At 31.9% G+C, this 27,876-nt stretch overlaps 1 protein-coding gene across 1 annotated transcript; it reads left to right on the forward strand.

The window, feature by feature from the left end:
• Positions 1–853: 853 nt before the first annotated feature.
• LOC126742852 (atlastin) lies at positions 854–27,853 on the forward strand. The gene is made up of 9 exons (XM_050449665.1): positions 854–1,067; positions 1,411–1,628; positions 1,734–1,883; positions 1,940–2,095; positions 2,174–2,647; positions 3,367–3,588; positions 11,961–12,175; positions 12,242–12,308; positions 20,426–27,853. Exons 1-9 carry the CDS (start codon positions 1,001–1,003, stop codon positions 20,552–20,554), a joined length of 1,698 nt encoding a protein of 565 aa, XP_050305622.1. The 5' UTR covers positions 854–1,000; the 3' UTR covers positions 20,555–27,853.
• Positions 27,854–27,876: the final 23 nt, after the last annotated feature.

Below are 27,876 nucleotides of genomic sequence, written 5' to 3' on the forward strand. Positions count from 1 at the left end.
GTTAAGAATATTCTAAAAAAATACTTTGAAACTTATTCTGGCAGGAAATTGAAACTTTTCTGGAATATTCTGCTAATTACTCTGAACTCTCTTCTAGGCATTTTCCAGAATTAAGTGCTTACGATATTTTTCAAGAAACTGTGGAACTTCTTCCAGATATTTTTGAAAGCCTTCTTCTAGCATTAAGTATCTGCATCGAGAGTCTGGATTATGTTCCTAAATATTCTGAAATTTCTATCATTAGTCTCTTATTTTTAAATTATACGTTTTTTCGTTATAGGATTTTGAAATACTATTACTTGTTTTCAGCTACTTTCACAATTGTCCACCTACAAAACAACACATTGTCACATTTAAAACCCGACGTCTCAATTTCCATACATCTTCAACCTCATTATCATTTTTAAGTTATTTTAATTCAAAATGTTTCTTATGATATATACTTTATAAAATTTCAAAGTTAAGCCCACCCTGTACTGTTAAAAATTTCAATTTAAAGATGTTATTCATTTTACTTTGTGAGACCACACCAACATGTCTTTACGTCAGCACCCCTAAAGCTAAAATCAGAATTACTTAAGAATGTTCTGAAGTACGGTCCTGTCTTTTTTTTTTAACAATTATTGCAACGTTGCCTCACTTACTGCAGCTGCTAAACAAATAAGCAACATTAAAACCGGAGAACCGGTGGATAAATACGATAAATAAACACAAATAACATTTTGCAATCTTAAAACATTTTAATATAATTAGATTGACTTAAAAAGTGGTAAAATTGTTTCTTAAAACGAGCTATGGCAACATTGTACTATTCCCCCACTCTCGCTCGTTCGCTGAGAACCGTCAATGTCAAACGAGTTGTCAATGTCAAATCAAACGTGTGGGTAAAAAAACGGTGAACATCAACGTAACAGAAAACACAAAAGTGAAAAACCATTAATTTTTTTTATAACTTAATTGCTGATATTTTTAAACGCTTTTGTTTATTATTGAGTGCAAGATGAGCGAGGTGAGACAACGCGGTAAGATGACCAACGTGGACCACGACTCCTCCTCCGCCGTCGAAGGTAAATTACATTTTTGTGGTCAAACCTTGACCACAACGTAGCAGCGAAAAAAAAACACAATTATGATGAGGCGTCCGGGTTCGCCTGACTATTTTTAAATTACGGCAATTGATTTATTAATAAATTTAAAATTCGATTAAATCACTCTGATTGTTTGAGATCTGTTAGGGCAAAACTCCTTTAAATTGGTCTAAGTGGGTAGCAGTCCCAAGCACAACACGTAAAACCTAAATTTACATACCGTTACATGTAATTGATGTATTATTATAACAAGTTTAACATGTATCACTAAACCCATTAGTAATAATTATTCAATCGGCATGATCCTCTTTAAATTTCACAGAAGTGTTTGACAAAGAGGATATGTCTAAACCCCATGCCGTCCCCATAATAGTAGCCAACGATGACCACACCTTCAAACTGGACGAGGATGCTCTAAGAAGGGTGCTTTTAAGGGATGACATCAAAGATCGCTATGTAGTAGTGGTGTCTGTAGCGGGTGCTTTCCGTCATGGAAAATCATTTTTGCTTGATTTTTTCCTGAGATATATGAGCTCAAAGGTAACCAACAATTTGTATTGTCACTGCATTACATAAATTATTCAGCAAGTGTATAATAAAGCAAATTAGTTCACTATTCATTATTCGGATGATTGATGTTTTCAGTATGTAAACAAGCAAAAAACCTCTGAATGGTTGGGCTCAGAAGAGGCCCCATTAGAAGGCTTCTCGTGGCGAGGCGGTTCAGAAAGGGACACCACTGGAATCCTAATGTGGTCCGAGGTGTTTTTAACTGAACTCGCCACTGGAGAAAAGGTTGAATAGTCACAATATAACAAGAGCATTACCAAATTCCCAAATGGTACTTTTAGGTCGCCATCATTTTACTGGACACTCAGGGGACTTGGGACAGTAAAAGTACAGTGAAAGAATGTGCCACAATATTTGCCTTGAGCACCATGATTAGTTCGGTGCAAATCTATAATCTATCAACTAATATTCAGGAGGATGACCTTCAGCACTTACAGGTAAAAGTCCTGTAGTAAACAAATTTGTCATTTTCTCTTAATAAACAGTCAAAAAACTAAATTTCTTTTACTTTCAAGCTTTTCACTGAATATGGGCGTCTCGCTCTGGCAGACTCCGGTAAAACCCCCTTCCAACGTCTTCAATTCCTGGTGCGCGACTGGAGGTTCCCTTACGAGGCCCCGTACGGTGCCGCCGGCGGTCAACAGATCCTGGAAAAACGTCTGGAAGTGAGCGACCATCAGCATCCCGAGCTGCAATCCCTCAGGAAACACATTCGAGCGTGTTTCTCGGAAATCGCGTGTTTCCTGATGCCGCATCCGGGCATCAAGGTGGCCACCAATCCGACTTTCGACGGCCGTTTGGCCGAAATCGATCAGGAGTTCAAGGATAATCTGAAGATATTGGTGCCGATGATCTTGGCCCCGGAGAACCTGGTGCTGAAGAAGATCAACGGGGAAAAGGTGAAAGTCAGGGATTTTGTGCAATATTGTAAATCTTACATGCAGATTTACGAAGGGAATGAGCTACCCGAGCCGAAATCTATGCTTGTGGTAAGTTGTTTGTTGCTGTTTTTTGACATTATTTAATCCTTAAATAATAGCCTGTAATCCTTAAATTTTCCTTAACATTGCAAACCTTCAAAAAAAGCTTTTAAACCAGTAGAGTTTATAGTAGGTGTTTTCGGAGGTGATTTATTATGTTTTTATAGTAAAATATCTATTTTCTTAGTTGAATTTTTCCATTCCTTCAGAACTATTAATGCAAACTACAACCATGCTCACTAAGTCTCTGTTATATCACAATGAACTTATAAAATTTCGTCAAATGGAAACTTAACTTGGAACCCATTCTTAAAAAACCAGGTGCATGTTTATATAATGTCATTCAAAATTTAACTAAAACTGGAAGAAGTTTTTCTTTTACTTATCAATAAATTCTTAAGCGAAAAAAACATTAAGCAATTAAACCTTTTACTGATAACTTCTTTAAAATAACATATTAATTTACCTTTCCAGGTTATTTGGTATTCCGATTTCTATGAAAACACCTTGTCACTATTAAATATTCATTTTTTTTTATCCTCCCTTTGTTCCCTTGTTGCAAATATCAATTGCCAGGCATTATTCGAACTTTGTCTAACTAGTACTAGTAACTAGTGGAATTCATAGCAGGTGTTTTATGAATATTATGCTTTGACGGTTAAACATTTATTAGACTTCCCCTGTTTTAGAATTTTGTAGCGTTATTTATGTTGTTTATTAATATTTAGGCTACTGCAGAAGCGAACAATCTGGCCGCAGTTGCTGATGCCAAGGACGTTTACATTCAAATGATGGAGGACGTATGCGGGGGTGCTAAACCGTATTTGAAAACTGAAGCCATCGAAACCGAACATAAGAAGGTCAAAGATAAGGCTATCGAGCAGTTTGATAAGAAAAAGAAGATGGGCGGAGATGAGTTCAGTGCTACTTATAAGGAACAGTTGGAGAAGGTAAGGGAACAAAAGTAAAATGCCTGAGAGGGATATTTTTTGTTGGTTCCAGGCAGTTAAAGATGAATTTGGAAGTTGACATCAACTGCCTGGAAAAACACCTGTGTAGCTTAGATAGAAGCAACATCGTACAGTCGATAGTTTCTCTAAAAAAGGTCAAAATTTCAAAAATTTTACCCCCACAACAAGGGTGGTTTACGTAGAGAGTTGAGGGTCGCTTTCACTATCAAATTATTTTCTACACTTTTTTCTTTGATGTATAGTTTTCGAGTTATTTCAAAATGAAAATTTTTTGGATTTTTTGATGATTTTTTTGGGGTTGTCAAAAATTTTTTGCATAATCAATATATATATCAATGTACGTGCCTTTTTGAGAGCTATAACTTTGCTATTTGAACAAAATTCGTGGGATTTTTTCCAGGAACGTTATTAATTTAAAACCAATTTTTCAAAACTTCACCCCCTTTTTAAACCCTCTAAATCAACTTGGATAAATTCGACTCTGTGGAAGAAAGGTAGTCCTGATTTTTCTGAACAATTTATCTCATGGAGTTAAAGTTGTAAGTGCAAAGGGGTAGCGCCAACCCAAGACCATCCCCTAAAAAAAAAACCCTCGGAATGGGCTTGAAAATTTAAAAAAATATATTTCCCCAAAAATTTATTTTATTTTTATTTATTTTTTTTAATTTATATTTACGGGATCAACCCCATTACAAAAAATATACATATTTCTGAAAAAGAAATAAAAGCTATACTACCTAACCACTAATTACTAATTAACAATAATTATCAGACTTAATCTTAATACCAAGGATAATTAAACCGTTTTACAAGTAGTAACAATATTCTCTCAAAATCAGAACAATTAACAATGCAAAATTAGCTAAGAAAAAACAAAATATATTATTATCAATGACAATGATCAAATGTATTTCAAATCATTAATCATGGAGCAAAATTAATTCAAAAAACAAAATCCTACAAACTCTTAATAAGACTCCTAAAATGCAATAAGGAAATTCCCAAAACTTCAATTCCAGTAGAGTTTACCAGCCTCAAGGTCCTTTCGACAGGCGAGTGCATAGCATAGTTGGTACGATGATAAGGCAAAGAAAACAATCGATTTGCCCTCAGATTACGGTGTGGAATATTAAATGAAATCCTATTAAGTAGTTCGGGACAAATCACAAGGCCATTCAAAACTTTATAAATAAACACCAAATCATTCTCAGTGCGTCTCTTAAGTAAACTCTGCATGTTCAGCAAGTTCATTGCTTCATCATAACAATGGTCATTAGGAACTGGAATGCGAAGTTTATAAAGGCAGAATCGTAGAAATTTATTTTGAACCCTCTCCAGTGCCATACAGAGGAGACCAAATTATTGATCCATACTCCAACAAAGAGACAGCAAGTGATATGTACAACCTTTTGCAAGTTTCAACCGACAGATCCTTACAATTGCGCAGGAAAAAAACCAAGGACCTTAGATGCTTTAGTTATAATAGTAATTACATGGGTATTAAAATTCAATTGTTCATCAAAAAAGATACCAGGGTCCTTTACTACTTTACTGTACCTAAGATTAACATTATCAATAGTATAGGAGGAAGTTACCCGTTTGTTTCTTTTGTAGAAACTAATGTAACGGCATTTACCCACATTCAGAGCCAAACTATTACCAACACACCATTCACACAATCTATTCAGATCATCTTGCAAGAGAACCATGTCTTGTTCTGAACTGATCACCCTATAAAACTTTAAATTATCGGCAAATAACAAAAAATTACTATTTTTAAAGCAAACCAAAATATCATTAATGAAAATATTGAACAACAGGGGAGAACAATGACCATCCTGTGGAACCCCAGAGGTCACACTGATAAGATGCGACCTAGCATCCCCAATTTGTACCTGCTGAAATCTGTCAGAAAGAAAACTTGCAAACCAGGCCACCAAACAATCTGAAAAATCAAAAAGTCTCAATTTTTCTAATAATAAGCTATGGTTGACACTGTCAAATGCCTTGGAAAAGTCTGTATATATTACATCCACCTGTTCACCCCTCTCCAAAGCACTTAACAGAGCACCCTAATACAGCAACAAGTTTGTAATAGCAGACTTGCCACGACTGAAGCCATGCTGTTCATTTAACAGAAGTTCTTTGCAATAAAAATTAATTTGGTCATAAATAAGACTGTCTAGAAGTTTTGGGATGGCAGACTGTACACACACACTCCTGTAATTGATCATTTCATTAGCAGCACCACATTTAAATATAGGCGTAATAAAACTGAGTTTCCACTCGGATGGAAAAACTGTCAAGTCTAAAGACCTACTGAATAAAATAAAGAGGGGATAAGAGAGGGCACATACACATTTTCTCAAAAAATAATTGGAAATACTATCAGGCCCAGCACTAAGTTTAAGGGGTAATCGAAAGATCTTATCAAAAATTAATCCAATAGATAATTTAGGATTTGGAATAGTCATGTTTACACCAGCCTGCCGAGAAGGTAAGACATTATTATCTCCATTATAGACAGTAGAAAAAAACCTGGCAAACCCCTCTGCAATTTGTTCACAACCTGCAAACTCCCCATCATTATAGGTCATCAAATCAGGAAGCCTATTCATTGCTCTCCTGTTATTAAACTTATACCAAAAACTTTTGGGGTTTGTATAAAGTAACTGGTCCAAATTTGAAATAAAGTTCTGGTAACAAGTCTCCGTTAGAGTTTTGCACCTAGCTCTAAGATCTGAAAAGACTTCGTAGTCTGCAACAGTATGACTAGACTGATATTTTTTATGTGAAATTTTCTTTTGCTGGATCAAGTACTTTAACTCCCCTGAAAACCAACTGGGAAAAGACGAGGTTCTGAATCTCTTAAGAGGCACTAACAAAGCTATAGCCATATTCAATATATGATAGAACTCTGAAACCGCATCATCAATATTAATTACATTCAAAACATGGTCCCAATCAACTCCACACAAATAACTATTAACACCCAAATAATTTGCATTTCTAAAGTCATAGAAGAACTGTACAAAATTTAAAGTTTTTTCTTTACCATTGTTAAAAATGAATACAACATAAGTTTATAAGAACAATGGCGTTTATTTCAAGTTGTTAGGGTAAGTATTTGCAAAGTTATAAGGCTGCTAGTCTGGGGTTTTTTATACCTCCCGAGATTTCGTCCCAATTACGCACTACGTCATAGACGCCGACGCGACGGTACGGTGTATTATAGAGTGCTCGCTAGCCAGCCAGCCACAGCCTAGTACCAACACCACAGCATAAAGAAACCAGCAGTCGCACTTCAATAAAAATACATTGGCTTGAATAAGCGAGTTCGGTGCATGTGTACTAATGCAGGCGCGGCATTTTTGCTTATAGTAGGGATGCCGCTGACACTCGCTACGGTCCGCGCGGCTTTTGCCTTGGCTAGAGCCGGACTTAAACATTTTTTTAGATGTTATTATCTTGTAAAATAAAAATACCTACATAGTACAAATATTGATTTTTTAATAAAAATAAAGTTCATACATTAACAAAATATTTAAACAAAAATAAACATCGCATTTTTACATCTAACAATGACGATATAGAAGAATACGTGCAGGAAGTTAATTAGCTATGTACCATAAATTTAAGAGACCATTCTTTGAGTAATTTTAAAACAAAAAGTTCATATAAGCATATGTCTAGAAATTCTTAGTTCTCAATATACAGGGTGTTAAAATTTAACAACAACTAAAATATATGCCACTGACTTTTGCGCAATTTTTATTATGTTCTGTGGATTATACAAATAAAACTTTTCTGTCTCTTGAATTTTTTTCGTATCTTGCTTAGTTAATAATAAATTCCAAATGAAACTTTTCCCCAAATTCCTTGTGTGATCCAGGGATATGCAATTAAGTGGCCTTTTTTTTTCTCGAAAAATAAGCGAGATAGGAAAAAGTTGTATTTGTATTTGAGTAAATCAAATAAGATATTAAAAATGGCACAAAATTGAGGTGCCCCAATTTTTTTGCCACAAATATTTCTTCAGGTCCCGTTCGAGATTACACTGGACCTAATAAATTTAATCATGTTAGGGGTAAATTAGCTCCTTAATGTTATAAATAACACCGCCAGAGAACTGGCGGACCTATGTTCATATGAACTTTTTGTCTTAAAATTACTCAACCAATCGCCTGTTAAATAATTTATGGTACATACTTAATTAACACCCTGTATAGTAACGCTTTTAGATTTTCTGACTACATAGTAGTTTAAGGATAACTAATTATACAAATAAAGTAATATTTCAAAACAAATAGACACTCTTAGGCCAATAAATAAAGACAAATAGTTGGCAACAATTCAAAACAATTCTAACATCTGCGAATTTTTGTTATATTATTAAGTACCAACTAAAGTAAAAGTATACAATTTTGCAACTCTTTTAAATATGGCAACACTCTTAAAATGGCAGAAATATAAATAATGTCCTTAAAAATCCAAAAAAAAAAATATTACATTGCTGCAAATTTAACTGATGCTTAATTATGTTATTTAAGCCATACAGCCAAATTTGCAGCTATTAAAAACTTTGGCAAAGTCAATTATTTTGCTTCATTAATAATTTTTGACATACCCCTCTTTTAATACAAAAGTTTTTATCAAAAACGCTACGCTTTGTAAAAACGCTATCAAAATAGTCACTAAGTACGGCGCTGAACTAGGCGATACACCTATGAACACAGTTCGATAAACAGTGAGCTCGGCATCCGGAGAACATGGCTGCGGCATGGCTAAGGATGCTATTAGTTCGCTTACATTTTCGAGCGGAGTGAGACTGCTGGTTTCTTTATGCTGTGCCAACACCACCGAAATAAAGAAGGCCGCGGGGCTTCGCTGTGACGTCATCACAAGAAGGCAAATGCTTTGCACACGTTTATGAATCTCGGTAGCCATAAGGACGTGTATTTAGGATAATATCGGCCGTTATATTTAAAGTAGAATGTTTTTTAACGAGTATGGGTGTTAAGACTTGTAAAAACCTAATTTAGGCAAATAATTGTGTCTTTATCTGTCTTTGGAATAACCTTATAACCTGTGTATTGCCTCGATAACTTTCGAAGAAGTTAAGATATTAATTTGAAATTTGGTACACATGTTGCATTCCTATAAACTATTAGTTAGGATATCTTTTGAGTAATATCGGTTCTGAAAAAGGGGTAGAAAATAAGGGATGGTTTTTATTTTTTGACAAAAAAAATATTTGGCATTGATAAAATAAAAAAAACAATTCATGAGGAATGTAAACAAACCAATTATTAAAAATAAATTATTTTAACCTTCATTCCAATAAGGGTAATTGCAAAAATAAGAGTTGAAACGAGGGTTGAAATTTTAAAAAAATTATTTGTATCGAGAGTTGTATATAGTATTTGGGGCTCATACTAATATCAAAAATAATACTTAGTATTATTAATTAATTGTAGGTATTACCTATCTTAACTAGTATGTTCATATTTCATCTTTTTTTTTTTGGTTTTTTTTTTGTATTTTTTTTTTAAACAGATTTGAAAAAGAAATTAAACTTCAAAAATTTATGTCATAAATTGGCGGGGGTGTTATTTAAGCAAATTTAAGAAGTAAGTGTATCTAATTTCCTTTTACTGCCTTTCCCAAGTCGATCATTTTTTTGCCACAGTAATTTTTTAAAAGAGTATTGGTAACAGAATTAATAATAATTTTTACATTAGTTTCACTACTATGAATATGACATTTTGGAAAGCTGTCTAGAAAATTATTGTTTTTAAGATATTCCAATGTGGTCATTGCTAAAAACTTTGCTAAAAGTTACAAATGTTTTTTAAAGAATCTGGATGTGGCAATGTTAAATGTCCAAACCCCCTTAAATACCTGTAGGAATGTGCACTTATTGTATTTAATATAGAGCACAAAATTATTGTGTCAGGCGAGTAACGATATCTTTCTTTAGGTAGTATTAATAATTTTAATTGTTCGGATATAAAAGATAATGTTTTATTAAAATCTTCACATTTAATAGACTCCAACATATTGCAAATCTGGTTTATAATATTTGTTTTTTCCTGTGAATAATTTTAATTATTGTTTTCTATTTGATTTTCTGAATTCAATTTATTAATTTCATTTAACAAATCTGATAAATCATTAATATTACTTATAGTGAATGGAGTTTTAAATTTATTTATCTGCAATACTATGTTTTGACCGTATAAATAAGTTTCTAGTTTTAAATGTTGGTTAATAATAAGAGAGTATGTTATGATTGGTGCGGGTGAGTATTTTAATTTATACAATATAATATCATTTTGGGTATTAACAGATTTTAGCCAATCATTAGGCAGTACCATTGCATTAAAAATAGGTAAAAATTCTTGGAAATTTTGAAAAGTTATAGTTTTTTAATAGGCTAAAAATTCATCAATACTGTTTTGAATTGCTAGAGACAAATTTTGTTGTTCAATTTCAATTTTCTTTTCATCTCTACTTTTCCTAATAACTGGTATAGACTTTGAAATATATAAAGTACAATTAGGGAACTTTACAGGGATTGTACCTTGTTGAAATTTGGGATATTTCAATGGAACTTGTAAAGTCTTGCCTGTCTTTTCATCAAAATATGTTGTCACCCAAATAATATTTTCCTTGGCAAAATGTGCGTCACAAACCCTACTATACTGGGTAGGTTTAAAATTGTCTCTAGGAATCATTCTTAGCCAATTTTTACACAGTTCTTCATCCTTCGGAAATTGAAACATGTACCGAGTATGTTCGGCATCGTAATTGCCTTTGCAACCCGGTACACAGCACTTATTAGGCATAATTGCGAACGGCAGTCGGATTATACAATATTTAATTTATATAATAACACAATAACACCGAAACCGGCACCGAAACACCTGTTATATTCACCTGTAGAAATACTACAAGTTGTCAACAACAAACACCCTTCTAACGGGATAATGTGTAAAGTGTAAAAGAGTCAGCATTGTTGCCACAATGTGGGTATAATAACCACAGATGTCGCGGTCAATAAGTATTACGCCAAATATATTTTCAATGATATTGCGGTTGATTTGGCACCGAGGCTCGGGCAAAGGAACAAGAAATGCGTCGTTCCATTATAAGATTTGAAGGGGGAAGGCGGTAGCGAATTTCTTCGCCTTCTTTGCGTGACGTATTACTTTAGTGACGTCAGAGCACCTCGGCCTTCTTTATTTCGGTGGTGTTGCTAGTACCCAGGCGTTATTTTGACAAGGTGGTTTTGTTTCTTGACATTTTGACTTTTAACTTTTATTATTGACGTATTTTGCTTGTTGACTAATTACAATGGACCAGGGATTTGTTCGTGGTCAGTCAGACAACTTACCCATTATATAAACGTAAATATTTTAAAACTATAAATTCTATTCAAAAATAATTAAAAATAAACCTTTACATTGACACCCTGTTTTTCAAAAACTAAGCATTTTTCTTAGACAAGGAAAATGACACCTGAAACGAGCTGCTTGCCACCAAATCTGCAAAAATTTCATCTGGCAATTATTTTTCCTACGAAATTTAACTGAAAACACTGAACATCCCACTTTGATGTAATATCCAAAAAGTATAGATTTAACCAAAAATTTTACTTAAAAAAAAACAAAGAATCTCTTAAAATACACTCAAAAACAATTAAGCGTGTCACCATAATGCGAGAAAAATTCGGCTCACTTCGTTAACATTGTAAATATAGGCTTATACCGGTCCAACCATTTTCCTTGTCTATAAAGCGTTTTACGACATAGAACATATGTACATATGAACTTATTAAAATACAATACAATATTTATAGCAGGTATGTGGAGCAGACATTTTGAAAAACACAAACAACAGCAAAAACATGCATAATAATATTAACAAAGCAGCGTGCGCGGTCGACATGCTAGCGTCGGTCGTCGCGTCCACTTGAGCGCCTGTGACGTAACATCCCGGCCGCGCTGGTACAAGGAAAAAATTACACATGGTGTATTTATTCGAACTTTGAAAATTAATTGTGAAGTAACTATAAATGCTAGAGAACTGAAATAAATTGCTAAATTTAAGTTGGAGCCTGCTCTTTTTTACTAAAAAATAATCGAATTGTTGTTTCCAAGCTTATTGTTGTTAGCATTTTAGGTTTTTGCACATAACTTATTGTCAAAATTTCATCCTCTTTTTAATTGTTGCATCAATTCGACCATTTTTAATGACAGCACAACTGTACTAGTTGCTATGATAATTTTTTTGACAGATTAATCAGTTTAAAATTCAAAATAACCAAAAATTCCGTATCCAATTCGCAGGATATCGAAGAAACATTCCTGCAATTCAAATCGCACAACGAGAGCAAAAACATCTTCAAATCGGCCAGGACTCCGGCCGTGTTCTTCGCATTGGCGGTCGCGTTCTACATCACCTCCGGACTGTTCGGTCTGTTCGGGCTCTACTCGCTCGCCAACTTGTGCAATTTGGGCATGGCCGTGGCGTTTATCACTCTCGTCACATGGGCGTACGTCAGGTATGATAAAAAAGAAACTCTCAAATACAAAATTTTTTTTCTTAAATGAACCAATTTTTATTGTAGATATAGCGGCGAGATGCGCGAGGTCGGCTCGGCTATCGATGAAACGGCCAATTTTATATGGGAGAACGTAAGTGTCGATCGTTTTTATCTTTAATTGCTCAGGAGCCATCCGTAAATTACTGGGTTTACACAGGATTTACTGTTTCAATTTAAAGTTTTATTGTCTGACAGGAAGGAAATCCTTAAATAATAATACAATTATTAAAATATTGACAGATAATACAATAAATTCTGATAACTGATAAAACTAATAGTAGGTAGTACATTAAATGCTTAAAAACTAACAATTTACTTATGAAAATATTCACAGTAATGTCAATTAAATCAAGATCAAACCGTAACCGAACAATATTCAAAAAATTGGTGCCATAAATCTTCTTGTATGGATACAGGAGTCTGCAAATATAAGCTGATAAGAGATGTGAACCATCCATTTGATTGTTGCATTTTTTAAAATAAAAACAGTAAAATGCTACAAAGAGCAGTTTATTTTTTTTTTTCAGTTTTTTTTTCCAAATCTTAATTGGATTTTTGCTCTATAGTGGCCTAATACCCAATAAAATAAGTAACTCATCATGAATTCATGACAACAATACTGATTTTACTTTATTCAAGGTATTCTTGCTAATTACTTAAAAAATTTTCCAAAATTAGCATTGTTTCAAGAAAGCCATTAGAGGTATGTTCCAAAAAAAAGTTTACATTAAGTAGATCGGTCCAATTTAATGCAATTTAAGTCCTCACAACACTGGACTACTTTGTCTTTTATGGTTCTTGAGCTTAGCTTCTATATTTCCTTAATATAAAAAGTCATTCTCCTTTTCTAAGTTGCTTAAAGTTATAGTCATGACTGTATTGATCTTGATTAAGTAAAAAAAGATTTTGTTAAAAATCATCAATTTTCTGATAAAGTCCAGTGCAACGATATATTAGAATGGTCACCCGTCAAAACACCAGCATGTAAATAGAAGGTGGATGGCATTGCTTGGCAAGTGGAATGCTGGTGTTTTGACGGGTGATCATTCTAATATATCGTTGCACTGGACTTTACATTCGTTAATGGAGTCAAAATTAAAATTTGGTGAACCCTAATTAAGTTTCAGGAAGCAAATTATTCATTTCTCTATGTTTCATCAGCTGGGGATTTATTTATTTTTTTAAATTTTCAAGTTTTCAGATACATGAACTCACACCGTCTATTTCTAGTGATTTAGATATTCATCTTTTGTAATAATATTTCAATTTTGGTTACTTTGCTTAGAGATAAATAAGATTATCCTTTTTTCATGTATAGAGTTTTCGTGTTTATTGAAAATATTTAAATTATTATTATTAGTTGGGACCATTTTAGTAGAAAAAAAAATTAATTTTGTTTACATCTTAAAGATGATCGGGAGTTACACCTTTATTTTTAGACTGTTAAGTGAAGACATATTTAAAAAGATTTTATAAATATTATAATGAGATAACTTATTATAGTGTTTATACAGGGTGTTTTAGAACTATGGGATCAAACTTCTGGGGTTTGTTCAGTGCAACAGAAGAATCCATTTGAGTATAGGAACCAATGTCCGGAAATGTGTCACTACGCCACTACGGCCCTAAGACGCCTTAAAATTTATAAAAAACATTAATTACCTAAATAGGATCTGCTGCATTGTTTAAAATCAACGCTTATCAATGTCAATTCTCAATGTCATGTTTAAAAATTTTATAGCTTACAATTTTTAAACATTTATTGCTAATGGAAAACTTTACCAATCAAGAATTGGCGGATATGCATTTGGCATACGGAGCAACAAACTGCAATGCACGAGCAGCATCGCGGTTGTATCCCGAACGACAGCATCCTGGATACAAAAAGTTTATTGCGGTTCATCGGCGCACAGTGTTGCGTGGTATAGGGGTAATTGGACAAAATTAAAATAAGCTGTTAAAATAAAAAAGTAAACTTTGTATTTTATTTTTTTTTAACTCTTTTGAAGTTTTTTACTAAAATAATGTTAAAAATTTAACAAGAAGAGTTTGCTCACAACTTTCCTCGCCCAAATTAGAAAAGCAATTAATAATAAAATAACTGAATTAATTTATATTTGTCTCATAACAAACAATAAAATAAAAGTATTTGCTCAAAAAACAAGCTTTCAATAATTATATGCTAAATATTACACACTACAAATTAAACAAAAGTATTTGCTTAAAAATATTGAAAAAAAAAACAAGTCTTTAGTGTACTAAATATTACATTACCTCTATTTTTCATAAATGACAAAAAGTTCAGAAAAATAAGTCAAAAATCTAGTCAGACTGATCATCATCACTACTTGAGGAACTAGATAGCTCTAAGCCAAAAACAGATTCTACCAGTGTGTTCTGAGAATTCTCAATAATTATATACTCTTTTATTTTATTATCATACAAAATATTTTTATTTTTTTTAGTAGATTGCCTATAAGAAGATAATTCTGGGTCAGAGGTCAGTAAAAGAGTTGAAATTATATCGGTGTTGGCATTTACCCGTGAAGTTTTTCGGCTGTTACATAATCTGATTTTTCTGAATTCTTTGTGCCTTGCTTCTAAAGCATCTTCCGCAAGTTGCCCAATAGGCAATTCAAAAAAATCAATTATGTCACAGCCATGCACAAGAACTTTGTGCACCGAACTTGGCATATAGTACCAGCTATATAAATGTAAGTATAACCTACGAGTGTCATTTAGCAAAATGCGAAAATTGGTTATATCGATGTTACAATCAGACGCCAAAATTCTTAAAATGAAATGAAATTTTTCAATTAGTTCTTTATCGATTCTGGTTATTTGAGAGCTTAAAACAGGATTTTGAAAAAAACGCCTGGCAGTATTGCCATCATTTGTGGAGCCATATCCTGGCTTTGGCTTATCAACTATAAGACCCATTTTGCTCTTAAAATTCTCCTGGATGGTCCTTTTTGTGTTTTCTGTAATTGCTTTATTTTCTGCGCCTTTCACTTGCCAAGTTTTAATTGGCAACCGGTATGCAATATGCAACAAACACTCAAAGAACCTGATCCAGCAATGGAGAGTTGATATGCCAAAACGATAGTTTTGGGTTACTGGAGATTTATCTAAAACCGTATCAGAGTTCATTTCTTTGGGAGTGGCTCCACAAATGATGCATTTTGAACATGAGTTTGTTTCGGACAAAATATTTGCTATACTTCCATCAAACATAGTCAAAATCATCTCGTAGGAAATACTTAAATCTTTATTTTCAATTGAAGTAGTATAAACTTTCAACTCGTTTACAGACATAACCATGGCATTTTCTTCTTGACGAACAACTTCAGGATTTTCTTTTATAAAAGCGAACTTGATGGGTCTGCAGTAAAACGTAGAATTTGTTTTTGGGTTAGACCAGATTACATTATTGCAGCTATCAACTAATTTTATTGGAACCAATGCTGTTAAAAACATATATTCATCTGTATTAGATGCCGATTCAAATTTTTGCTTATATAGACTGTGTCCCGAGCTGCCATCGAAACCCCACTTACAAATAAGTTTTAGATTGAACACTTGACAAATATTTAAATTTGAAATATTAAGGATACTGTCTGTTGTTTTTTGTAACAATTCTTGAAGACCAACTTCTGCATATATTTCTGTTACGGTAATATTATTAGGTAAATTTTTTTTTTTGTTTGCAGTAAGGCACGGTAACTCGGGAAACAATCAGGATGTAGCGCATTTACAACAGAACGTAAAGTGTTGTATTTTCTAACTGACAGATCAATATCATAAAAAAGAGCCAGTGCTTGCTTAGTACTCAAACATTTTTTTTCAGAAGAAAATTTTTCATTAGAAGAATCCATACAGTGTTCTGTAGCGAAACGCAATTCTTCAACGGTATAGTTTTTTAGCAAAGGCTCTACTCTCCGTTTCTTTGTTTTTAAAGAAGAGTCTTCGAATGATTTTCGAGGCCTTCCGACTAAGTTTCTTTCTTCTACATGACTAAGTGAAGGCCCTTGGTTAACTTCAGTTATATCAACAGTGATAGATCCACTTAGCCATTGGCTGTGATTTTTTTCTAACTGGCTGCGGGTTCGATGACTTTTCTGCCATAAATCCTTCATTTTTATACAAAACAAATGACTTTGGTCAATTAAATGGCTTTCTGTTTCACTGCAGATATCTTCATCAAGATTTAATATTGATTTGATTTTCAAAAAAATATTTTTTTCCTTATCATTTTGATTGCTTACCAACCATTCTTCAAATAAAATTCTTTTTGGTATAGTTTAAGCCATATCTAAAAAAATTAAGAACTAAAAAAGGGGCAGTTTGGGGCAGGAAAACAACATAGTGTAATAAAGTACACTAGTTGAGGTACTAATATACAAAAAATTGTCGAGGACATATGCGGAAATTTTTTTAAAAGTTTTCTCAAAGATAGCTTAATATTAAAATATTGCTATTTTTTCATTTATTTAGTATTTAATATATTAAATAAGTGAGTATAAATCAGTACATACCTATATGTAACTAAGCACCTTTGGTCACTATAACACAATATAATATTTTCTACTTATACGCACAGAACCGGAGAAATACTTATTTTAAAGTGTGGGTATTTTATATGGCGACAAAATAAACAAATTAAATGATAAAGTTTCGGAGCTCCGTTGCGTCGTTTACACGCATTTTATAAAAAAAAAAATATTTGTGATAAGTGTCTGCAGCTATTTTGTAAATAGTACGGTACTTAATTTTATTATCGACCGACTTTTATTTTTGGACTTTTGTCCATTAGGCGCAACACTGTGCGGCGGCTCGCTGAGACAGGCATGTTTAAGACCAAGATGCATGATACTGGTGTTGCTCGAACCGTAACAACGGTCGAATTTGAAGAAGAGGTGCTTTAGCGAGTTTCCGATGAACCATCAAATAATACACGTGACGTCGCTAAGAATATGAATACGAGTAACGCTTCTGTCTGGCGGGTACTACACGAGCAACAACTATTCCATTATTACCATCCTTACCACTTCAATTCAATTTTGTCGATGGCTTCTGGGTCACATCATTGCACAACCAAAATTTTTACGATATGTTTTGTGGACCGATGAAGCCTCTTTCATAAGAGACGGTATTTTTAATAGTAGGAATAGCCATGCTTAGGACGAAGAAAATCCTTTTTTTTTTTAAGAAAACATCAGAATCGTTGGTCTGTCAACGTATGGGCAGGCATTATTGATGATTATTTAATTGGACCATACCTTCTACCGAAACGGTTAACAGGACCTATTTATCTACGTTTCTTGGAGGAAGTTCTCCCAGAACTCCTTGAAAATGTTCCACTGAACGTTAGACAGCAAATGTGGTTTCAGCATGGTGGAGCGCCGGCTCACTTTGCTGTACAAGTACGCGAGTATTTAGCTCAACGGTTTGGGCACCGTTGGATTGCCAGAGGTGGAGCAGTTTCTTGGCCTCCTAGGTCACCCGATTTAACGTCGCTCGATGTTTTCTTGTGAAGACATGTAAAGTCTTTAGTCTACGAAACTCCAGTAGAATCAGAGCTAGACTTAATTGCACGAATAACAGCAGCATTTGAAATCGTTCAAAACGAGGATCAAATTTTTAGTGTAGTCCGCCAAAATCATGTGCGGCGTTTAAATCGGTGTATTGAGTTTGAAGGAAGGCATTTTGAACAATTGTTGTGATGGTATCATATACAAAAGGTAAAAATAAATGCGTCAGATCCTATTTAGGTAATTAATTTTTTTTTTAAATTTAAACGCGTCTTAGGGTCGTAGTGGCGTAGTGACACATTTCTGGACATGGGTTCCTACACTCAAATGGATTCTACTGTTGCACTGAACAACCCCTAGAAGTTTGATCCCATAGTTCTGAAACACCCTGTATATCATATTAGGATATTTTCCAAACATAGTCATAAACATTTCCATTTCTTTGGGGGTGTTAATTAATTTACGGGTGGTTCCCCTCTAAAAGGCGTTTTACTAACGAATATTAACCGAATTCTAACCCTCCTTCTAGCGAACCTATTTTAAAAAGCGCAAGCTCAGAAAACAGCGTATGTACACGACCACGATAACATTATTAATTATTCGCATGTCGCTTGTGTTTTTTTTTTTTTTTTTTTAATTATTCGCAGCTAAGTAGGTCCGCACCTTAAGGTTTTACAAACGGGCGATTCTCAAAAGGCCTCTCGATTGTTTCTTGACTTCTTCCGTATCAAGATATCGAAACATCGCTACTTTGACAAACAATGTTAAAGTGACCTGGTTAAACCAGAAGAATAAAGCCATGTTGCTAAATTTAATTATTTTTATTTGAAGGGATGAGCCACGTTTGAGAATCGCTTGGTATTAGTTTCGTATTAGTTAATCGCCTAAGAAATACTTTTATAAAAGGTAAAAAACACGAAATCTACAGCATCACAAATACATTTAATAAAATAACGAAGGTTACATGTTTCGCTCGACTAGAGCATCATCAGACCTAAACAATAATTAAAATTATGTAACCCGAAAAAAGGAGAATTCAACAAAAACTTACCATAACATACACAAAACACCTGAAACAAAGCTTGCAATAAAGTGGCACTATCTATGTACAAAGAACTCAACTAAACAATCAAATCATTTTTTACATTTTAGAAATCTAACCATCGTTTAAGAGTCTAGAACTACTTGAGGTTATTAAAAACTAGGTGGCCATCAAAATCAAACCTTTCATTAACACAGGACAGATCTGGGCTTTTAAAAGCTTTACTAATCTCCAACAAGTTCTCCTAAGAAATAGGTGAATTCTGAACATTTTAAATTAATTTAAGGAAAATAGATGCAACTGCCTCGGAAATTGAAGAATTTTTTCAAGGCAGTGTATTTGAATTTCATTTCTTACAGGCACTTGAGTGCTTTTTACAAAAAATTACTATTTTCAATGATAACTTCAAATGTTTAAGAATTCTATTTTTTTTTGTTAAGCAGTGTATAAATATCAACATTTTTAAGAAAGAAAGAAAATTTTTTTTGTAAGCAGTGTATAAAACTTTTTTTTTGAGCAGTATAAATTTCTTCTTACAAAAAAGTGCTTTGACTGCCCCAGATGTAAGTGCGAATTTTTCTTTTTGTCAAGCAGTGTATCTTAATTTATTAATTTTACTTTTTGAAAAGAAACTAAAATTTTTTTTATTGTTGCTAAGTAATTGCGATTTTTTTTGAGCAGTGTAATTAAAATTAACTTTTTCCAGTCAGTTCAGATTCAGCTGAGTACTTTTTTACAAAAAATATAATGTTTGGCATAATAGCTTCAAATACCTAATAATTTTTTTTTTGTTGAGCAGTCTATTATCACAAAAAAAAACTCCCTAACTGGCTTGAGAATTTACTGATTTTTATTGTTATTTAGGGTAATTTTTAACAATATAACTGATTTGAAGATTTTTTTTGGGCAGTGTATATAAAGTTAATTAATTCCAGGCGCTTCAGAAATTTTCAAAAGTGATTAAAATTTAGAGCAACAACGTCAACTGTCTAAAAATTAAACTCTCTTGTTAAGCAGTGTATAGATGACAAAATATTTAAGAAAAAAATTACTCCTTGGAAATTTATTGTGTTTTTTTTTTTTTTTTTTTAATTATTCGCGGCTAAGTAGGTCCGCACCTTAAGGTTTTACAAACGGGCGATTCTTAAAAGGCCTCTCGATTGTTTCTTCTTGACTTCTTCCGTATCAAGATATCGAAACATCGCTACTTTGATAAGCAATGTTAAAGTGACTCGGTTAAACCAGAATAGTAAACGTATGAGCCACGTTTGAGAATCGCTTGGTATTAGTTTTGCATTATTTTTTTTTAGTAGAGATATCTCTTTTTAGTTTATATTGAAAAAAGTGAAATAGGACTTGCCTTATTAGTTTTATTGCTCAAAGGTCAAAAGACCATTAACCACTGATGGTTTCATTCATAAATTGTTGTTTTAACAGTGAACAAGTATGCTTCCTTGGCAACACCGCAGCCTTTAATTATCTGGACATTTTGTGAAAATCAAGCAATCTCTAATTTAAACACCGCACCTGATATACCCACACTTTATGTTCGTTTTAGCATCCGATATTATTAGGCAACCTTCTATATTGATTTTTGTTAGAACGTTGCACTTAAATAACAAAACAAATTTCTAGTTAATGAAAACCGTCGTCCAAGGATTCGTCGATTCCGGTATGCAACAAATGGCTGTCGAAGTAGCTGAACGTACGGCGGTCAACGCGACCCGAATAGCCCTCAATAACGGCAACAAGGCGACCTCATGATTCTACGTAGCGCCCCAGCGCTCAGCTGCTGTTTTAGCGCTTCTTAGCTGAGCCGCGCCCTGTTTTAAGCGTTTTCCACTGTTTCTTTTTTTTTTTTGTAGGGTGGGTAAAAAGTGACAATTTATTGTAAATTTTATGTCAGTTAAATTCTTATTGTAAGTGATACCTTTAGGGCCATTATATATCTATAGAGGGTGTCCCAGGATAATAAAAAAGGGGATTTTTTTACGAAACTATATACTTGGTTTTTTTAATGAAATAAATTCTATCTAATTTAAAATTAATTGTTTTGAGGTCCATTATTGTAAACCTAAAGGTTGTTTAGGGTTAAACCGAGTAGCGGACCCTGAAACTCCTTAGGCCGACTTTTTGTCATTTAAACCCGATTTTAATGAAACAAATTGTATCAAATTTAGAGTTAATTTGTCTGTTAACATACTGTTTTGTGTTCAGTGAAAAATGTCCAAATAATCTGGACTTTAACCTGACGGAATGTTCTTTGATGGGTTCTTTGCCATTTAAACTGAATTTTTCTGAGGCATTTCGAAAATGTGGGGCACCCTGTATATCTTAAATATTACACACAACTTATAAATAATAATAAAATACTTTTTAAGGAATGTTTTGTAAAAATTACGCAAATTATAGAAACGTTTTTCTTGGGAACTCGATCCTCGTACGTGTACAGTTTAATTAATTTCTCTCTGTAAATAGGGTGACGTAAAATATGATTATGTGATATATCTGTTATTGTACTAAGCCGATGATGATGTTGTTGTTGGTTGTAGTAAAAAAATCTTATATTTATTATTTTTATTATTATTAATAATTATTTATTTATAAACGCGGTGTAAGTAGGGTTATTTTAAAATCCAGTAAAAGTGCTTTGTTTTTCTTATTTAACTGTGCTTATTATTTTTTTACTCTTTTAGTTGTAGGAAGGTGCAATTCGTTTGATTCCTCATTTTTCCCCCTCCCCCGCCACTTGTTTGTACTGTCGTTTGTTTTTTTACAAAGTGCATCTTTTTGGATAGATGTGTAGGTACCTGAGATTTTTTTTTCGAGCAGTGTAACTTGACATAATTTTCTTCCAGACAATAAAGTTCTTATTTTCAAGCAGCAAAGAAGCAAGCAGTGTATAGAAAATTTTTTTTAGACACATTTTAATTAATTAATTTTATTTTTTGAAAACAAACTAAAAATGTGAAGTGAGATATAAATTGATATAAAATGCGAATTTTTTTTTCAAGCAGTGTAATTAAAATCTGTTTCTCCCAGACAGTTGAGCACTTTTCATAAAAATTCATGTTGTTCAAAACAATAACCTCAACTGTCTAAATTTTTTTTTGATTTTGGTCAAGCAGTGTATTTTTTCACAAATATTTTATTTGAGCAGTGTAATATAAGTTCTTGTAACAAAAATCCCTTCAACTGCCTGAAAAGTAAACTTTTCTTTTGTCGAGCAGTGTATTTTGATTAATTAATTATACTTTTTCGAAACAAACTAAAAGTGCTGTTAAAACAGTTGAGTTTTTTTTTTATAACAAACTCAACCGCTCGATAAATCAGAGATTTTTTTTTGAGCAGTGTAATTAATATATTTTAGACGTCAATAACGTCAACTGTTTAAAAAAAAATTGACAATTTTTTTTGTCGAGCAGTGTAATTCTAGTTCATGTTTTTCAGGAGTTTAAGAAGTTCTTATTACAAAAGGCCTAAAGGTTGAGTAGATTTTTTTTCGTCAAGGAGTGTATTAATTAATTTTTATTTTTAAAACAAGTTAATAATTTTGTGCTCGTTTAAGCAGTATAATTGATGTTAATTTTTTCCAGGCAGTTGAGAACATCATTTACAAAAGAAAATATTCATGATAACTTCAAATACCGAAGAATTTTATAATTATTTTTTGTTGAGCAGTGTATAAATGACACAATATTTAAGAAAAAATACTCATTGGAAATGTATTAATTTTTTGTTAAGCAGTGTATAGAACATGTTTTTCCATCCACAAAGTTTTTTTGGAAAAATAAGTTTTTTGTTAAGTAGTGTAATATTTGGTAAGATCTGAGAAAACAGAAACAGAGCTCAACTGCCTGGAATAATTTTTTGTTTTTTGTCAAGCAGTGTATAGAACTTTTTTTTCTTATTTATTTTTGAGCAGTGTAATTCAAGTTCATGTTTTTCCAGCAAATTTTCTTTAAAAAACGATGATTTTTTGATAATTAATTCTCTTGTCCAGGCAATTGAGGCCCAAGAATTTTGTTCGAGCAGTGTAATTCAATTAGACATGTGACAGATCTGTGTTTTAACAAATTGCCTTTTTGAAGAAATATGCAACTGCTTGAAAAATTGAAAATTTTTATTTCGAGCAGTGTATATAAAATTAATTGCTTCCCGGAACTTTTACAAAAAAAAATTACCGTTTAGAGTAATAACTTTTAACTATCTAAAAATTTAATTATTTTTTTTTGTCGAATAGTGTATAAAATTGTATTTTAAGACACGACGTTTCTAGAAGTGATTTTTTTTAGAACAGTGTAATTAATATATTCCGGACGTCAATAACGTCAGCTATCTAAAAAAAAAAATTGATAGTTTTTTTTTTGTCAAGCAGTGTATAGAACTTTTTTTTCTTATTTCTTTTTTTGAGTTTATTATATTTTTTTAATTACACTTAAAATCTGTTTCTCCCAAGTAGTCGGACACTTTTCATAAAAATTTATGTTGTTCAAAACAATAACCTCAACTGTCTTAATTTTTTTTTTGATTTTGGTCAAGCAGTGTACTTTTTCACAAATGTTTTATTTGAGCAGTGTAATATAAGTTCTTGTAACAAAAATCCCTTCAACTGCCTGAAAAGTAAACTTCTTTTGTCGAGCAGTGTATTTTGATTAATTAATTATACTTTTTCGAAACAAACTAAAAGTGCTGTTAAAGCAGTTTTCGATTTTTTTTATAACAAACTCAACTGCTAGATAAATTAAAGATATTTTCTTTAAGCAGTGTAATTAATATATATTCCAGACGTCAATAACGTCAACTATCTAAAAAAAAAATTGATAGTTTTTTTTTCTGAGCAGTGTAATTCTTATTTATGTTTTTTAGGCTTTTAAGAAGTTCTTATCACAAAAAGCCTAAAGGTTGAGTAAATTTTTTTTTCGTCAAGAAGTGTATTAATTAATTTTTACTAATCAAGCAGTGTACTCTCTCAAGCAGTGTAATGAAAATGTATAAGTGTGTATAGAGAGTGTATAATGCCCGAGAACTTTAAGTATAACTGATGTTAATTTCAAATACCTAAATATTTTATAATTTTGTTGAGCAGTGTATAAATGACAAAATATGGAAAGAGAAATTACATGTTCACTGTTTGAGAATTTAATATGATTTTTTTGTCAAGCAGTGTAAAGCATGGTATTTTTTTAAAAGTTTTTTTTTTCGAGCAGTATAATTCGAGTTCATTTGTTCCAGGCAGTTTAGATCGTTTTATCAACTGCCTAAGAATTTCAATATTTTTTTTTCTCAAGCAGCAGTGTATAATGAAAATGTATAAGTGTGTATAGAGAGAGTGTAATAATGCCCGAGAACTTAAAGCATTTTTTTTAAGCAAATTAACTGATATTAATTTCTTCCAGGCAGTTGAGAACATTTGCAAAAAAAAATATTTATAACATGTTAATTTCAAAGGCCGAAGAATTGTATTATTTTTTTTGTTGAGCAGTGTATAAATAACACAAGATTTAAAAAAAAATTGTATTAATTTTTTGTTAAGCAGTGTATAGAACATGTTTTTCCATTCACAAAGTTTTAAAAAAAAAAATAGTTTTTTGTTAAGTAGTGTAATATTTGGCAAGATCTGAGAAAACAGAGCTCAACTGCCTGGAATATTTTTTTATTTTTTGTCAAGCAGTGTATAGAACTTTTTTTCTGAGATATTTTTTTTTTGAGCAGTGTAATTTGAGTTCATGTTTTTCATTCAATTTAAAAAAAAAAAAACGATGATATTTTGATAATTAATTCTCTTGTCCAGGCAGTTGAGACCCGAGAATTTTGTTCGAGCAGTGTAATTCAATTAGACCTGTGTTTTAACAAATTGACTTTTTGAAGAAATATGCAACTGCTTGAAAAATCGAAATTTTTTTATTTCGGGCAGTGTATATAAAATTAATTGCTTCCAGGCACTTTTACAAAAAAAAATTACCGTTTACAGTAATAATTTTTAACTTTTTTTTGTTGAACAGTGTATAAAATTGTTTGTATTTTAAGACACGACGTTTCTAGAAGTGATTTTTTTTTGAGCAGTGTAATTAATATATTCCAGGACATCAACTATCTAAAAAAAAATTGACAGTTTTTTTGTCGAGCAGTGTAATTCTAGTTCATGTTTTTCAGGAGTTTAAGAAGTTCTTATAACAAAAAGCCTAAAGGTTGAGTGGATTTTTTTTCGTCAAGCAGTGTATTAATTAATTTTTATTTTGAAAACAAGTTAATAATTTTGTGCTCGTTTGAGCAGTATAATTATTACTAATTTGTTCCAGGCAGTGCAGATCGTTGCATCAACTGCTTAAGAATTTCAATATTTTTTTTCTCAAGCAGTGTATAATGAAAATGTATAAGTGTGTATTTTTTCTTAAATATTGTGTCATTTATACACTGCTCAACAAAAAATAATTATAAAATTCTTCGGTCTTTGAAATTATCATGTCATAAATACTTTTTTTTGTAAATGTTCTGAACTGCCTGGAAGAAATTAATATCAGTTACGCTGCTTAAAAAAAAATGCTTTAAGTTCTCGGGCATTATTACACTCTCTCTATACACACTTATACATTTTCATTATACACTGCTTGAGAAAAAAAATATTGAGAGAGTGTAATAATGCCCGAAAACTTAAAGCATTTTTTTTAAGCAGTGTAACTGATGTTAATTTCTTCCAGGCAGTTGAGAACATTTACAAAAGAAAATTTTTTCAAATACCGAAGATTTTATGATTATTTTTTGTTGAGCAGTGTATAAATGACACAATATTTAAGAAAAAATTGTATTAATTTTTTGTTAAGCAGTGTATAGAAAATGTTTTTCCATTCACAAAGTCTTTAAAAAACATTAGTTTTTTGTTAAGTAGTGTAATATTTGGCAAGATCTGAGAAAACTGAAACAGAGCTCAACTGCCTGGAATAATTTTTTGTTTTTTCTCAAGCAGTGTATAGAACTTTTTTTTATTATTTTTTTTTTGAGCAGTGTAATTCAATTAAACATGTGACAGACCTGTATTTTAACAAATTGATTTTTTGAAGAAATATACAACTGCTTGAAAAATCGAAATTTTTTTTTCAGGCAGTGTATATAAAATCAATTGCTTCCAGGCACTTTTACAAAAAAAAATTACCGTTTAGAGTAATAACTTTAATTATCTAAAAATTTAATTATTTTTTTTGTTAAACAGTGTATAAAATTGTTTGTATTTTAAGACACGACGTTTCTAGAAGTGATTTTTTTTTGAGCAGTGTAATTAATATATTCCAGGCGTCAATAACGTCAACTATCTAAAAAAAAATTGATAGTTTTTTTTGTCGAGCAGTGTAATTCTAGTTCATGTTTTTTAAGAGTTTAAGAAGTTCTTATCACAAAAAAACTTAAAGGTTGAGTAGATTTTTTTTTTCGTCTAGCAGTGTATTAATTCATTTTTGTTTTGAAAACAAGTTAATATTGTTTTCAAAATAAAAATTGTGTAAAATAAATTTTGTACTCGTTTGAGCAGTATAATTATTACTAATTTGTTCCAGGCAGTGCAGATCGTTGCATCAACTGCTTAAGAATTTCAATATTTTTTTTCTCAAGCAGTGTATAATGAAAATGTATAAGTGTGTATAGAGAGAGTGTAATAATGCCCGAGAACTTACAGCATTCTTTTTAAGCAGTGTAACTGATATTAATTTCTACCTGGCAGTTGAGAACATTTAAAAAAAATATATTTATGACATGATAATTTCAAATACCGAAGAATTGTATAATTATTTTTTGTTGAGCAGTGTATAAATGACACAATATTTAAGAAAAAAAATACTTATTGGAAATGTATTAATTTTTTTGTTAAGCAGTGTAATATTTGGCAAGATCACAGAAACAGAGCTCAACTTCCTGGAATAATTTTTTTTTTTGTCAAGCAGTGTATAAAACTTTTTTTTCTTAGATATTTTTTTTGAGCAGTGTAATTCAAGTTCATGTTATTCATTCAAATTTTAAAAAAAAAACGATAATTTTTTAATAAATAATTTTCTTGTACAGGCAATTGAGACCCGAGAATTTTGTTCGAGCAGTGTATAAAATTGTTTGTATTTTAAGACACGACATTTCTAGAAGTGATTTTTTTTGAGCAGTATAATTTTTGACAAGGCATGATCTGAGACAACAGAACTCAACTATCCGGGTCGATTTTTTCTTTAAATTACCTGAAAAATATTTCAACTGCCTGGACAAAATGAACTTTGAACTACACTGCTCGAAAAAAAATATATTAGGTTGCTATATTTTCAAAAAATTGCTTTTTATTAAAGTTGAAAAAAAAATTGGTTAAGCAGTGTATAAAGTCGCAACGGCCTTTTTGCCAAGATAACTGCATTCTACTACAAAATCTGAAACAACAAAAACGGACCTCAACTGCCTGGAAGAATTATTTGTTTAAGCTATTGCAAATGCTTGAAAAATTGGACAAGGAATTTTTTTTTTATGCAGTATAATTTGAATTACACTGCTCGAAAAAAAACAAATTAAAACAATTCTCAGGTGTAGTTAATTTTTTTTTGAAAGCGCCCAATTGCTTGGACGAAGCAAACATGAATGACAGTGTACCTCATAGTTACTGGAAGGGGAGGGCATTTTGAGACCACTTTTTAGGTTAGAATTTCCATCTGTTTCGGTTATAATAATTTCACCCAAGTGCCTAGACTAATTTTTCGTCTTTTGTACATAAAAAATTACCTTTAAATAAAATTGTCTTACCATCATCACCTTTTTAAAATCTAATGTGTTCATACTAATCGTAAGTCTTTCGAAATTAGATGTTGCTATAACCTTTATTCAGCCAAACTAGACGTAATTGTATGTGTATAGGTCAGTCCTTAATCATAGGGGGTTTTAAAAAGTATAAAATTAAAAAAAAAGTGGCATTTTTCTATGTAAATATTATCGAGTTTTTTAGTTTAGATGGTGTACGTCCAAACTATTTTTCGGTTTTGCTCAAATTTCGTTGTAAAATATTTTTTTTTGGTTTCGGTAAAATAAATTATTGTAATTTTTTCCCTCTTTTTTTTTTTATTCCG

This window comes from Anthonomus grandis, chromosome 12 (assembly GCF_022605725.1).
Source record: "Anthonomus grandis grandis chromosome 12, icAntGran1.3, whole genome shotgun sequence".
Lineage (NCBI taxonomy): Eukaryota > Metazoa > Arthropoda > Insecta > Coleoptera > Curculionidae > Anthonomus > Anthonomus grandis.

What these genes read in the sequence shown, in the direction of transcription:
- LOC126742852 (XM_050449665.1), top strand. Translation starts at nt 1,001, where the DNA reads ATGAGCGAGGTGAGACAACGCGGTAAGATGACCAACGTGGACCACGAC. An exon ending in CTCCTCCTCCGCCGTCGAAG is followed by an intron (nt 1,068 to 1,410) that starts GTAAATTACATT and finishes TAAATTTCACAG; the next exon opens with AAGTGTTTGACAAAGAGGAT. An exon ending in CCAATTTTATATGGGAGAAC is followed by an intron (nt 12,309 to 20,425) that starts GTAAGTGTCGAT and finishes ACAAATTTCTAG; the next exon opens with TTAATGAAAACCGTCGTCCA.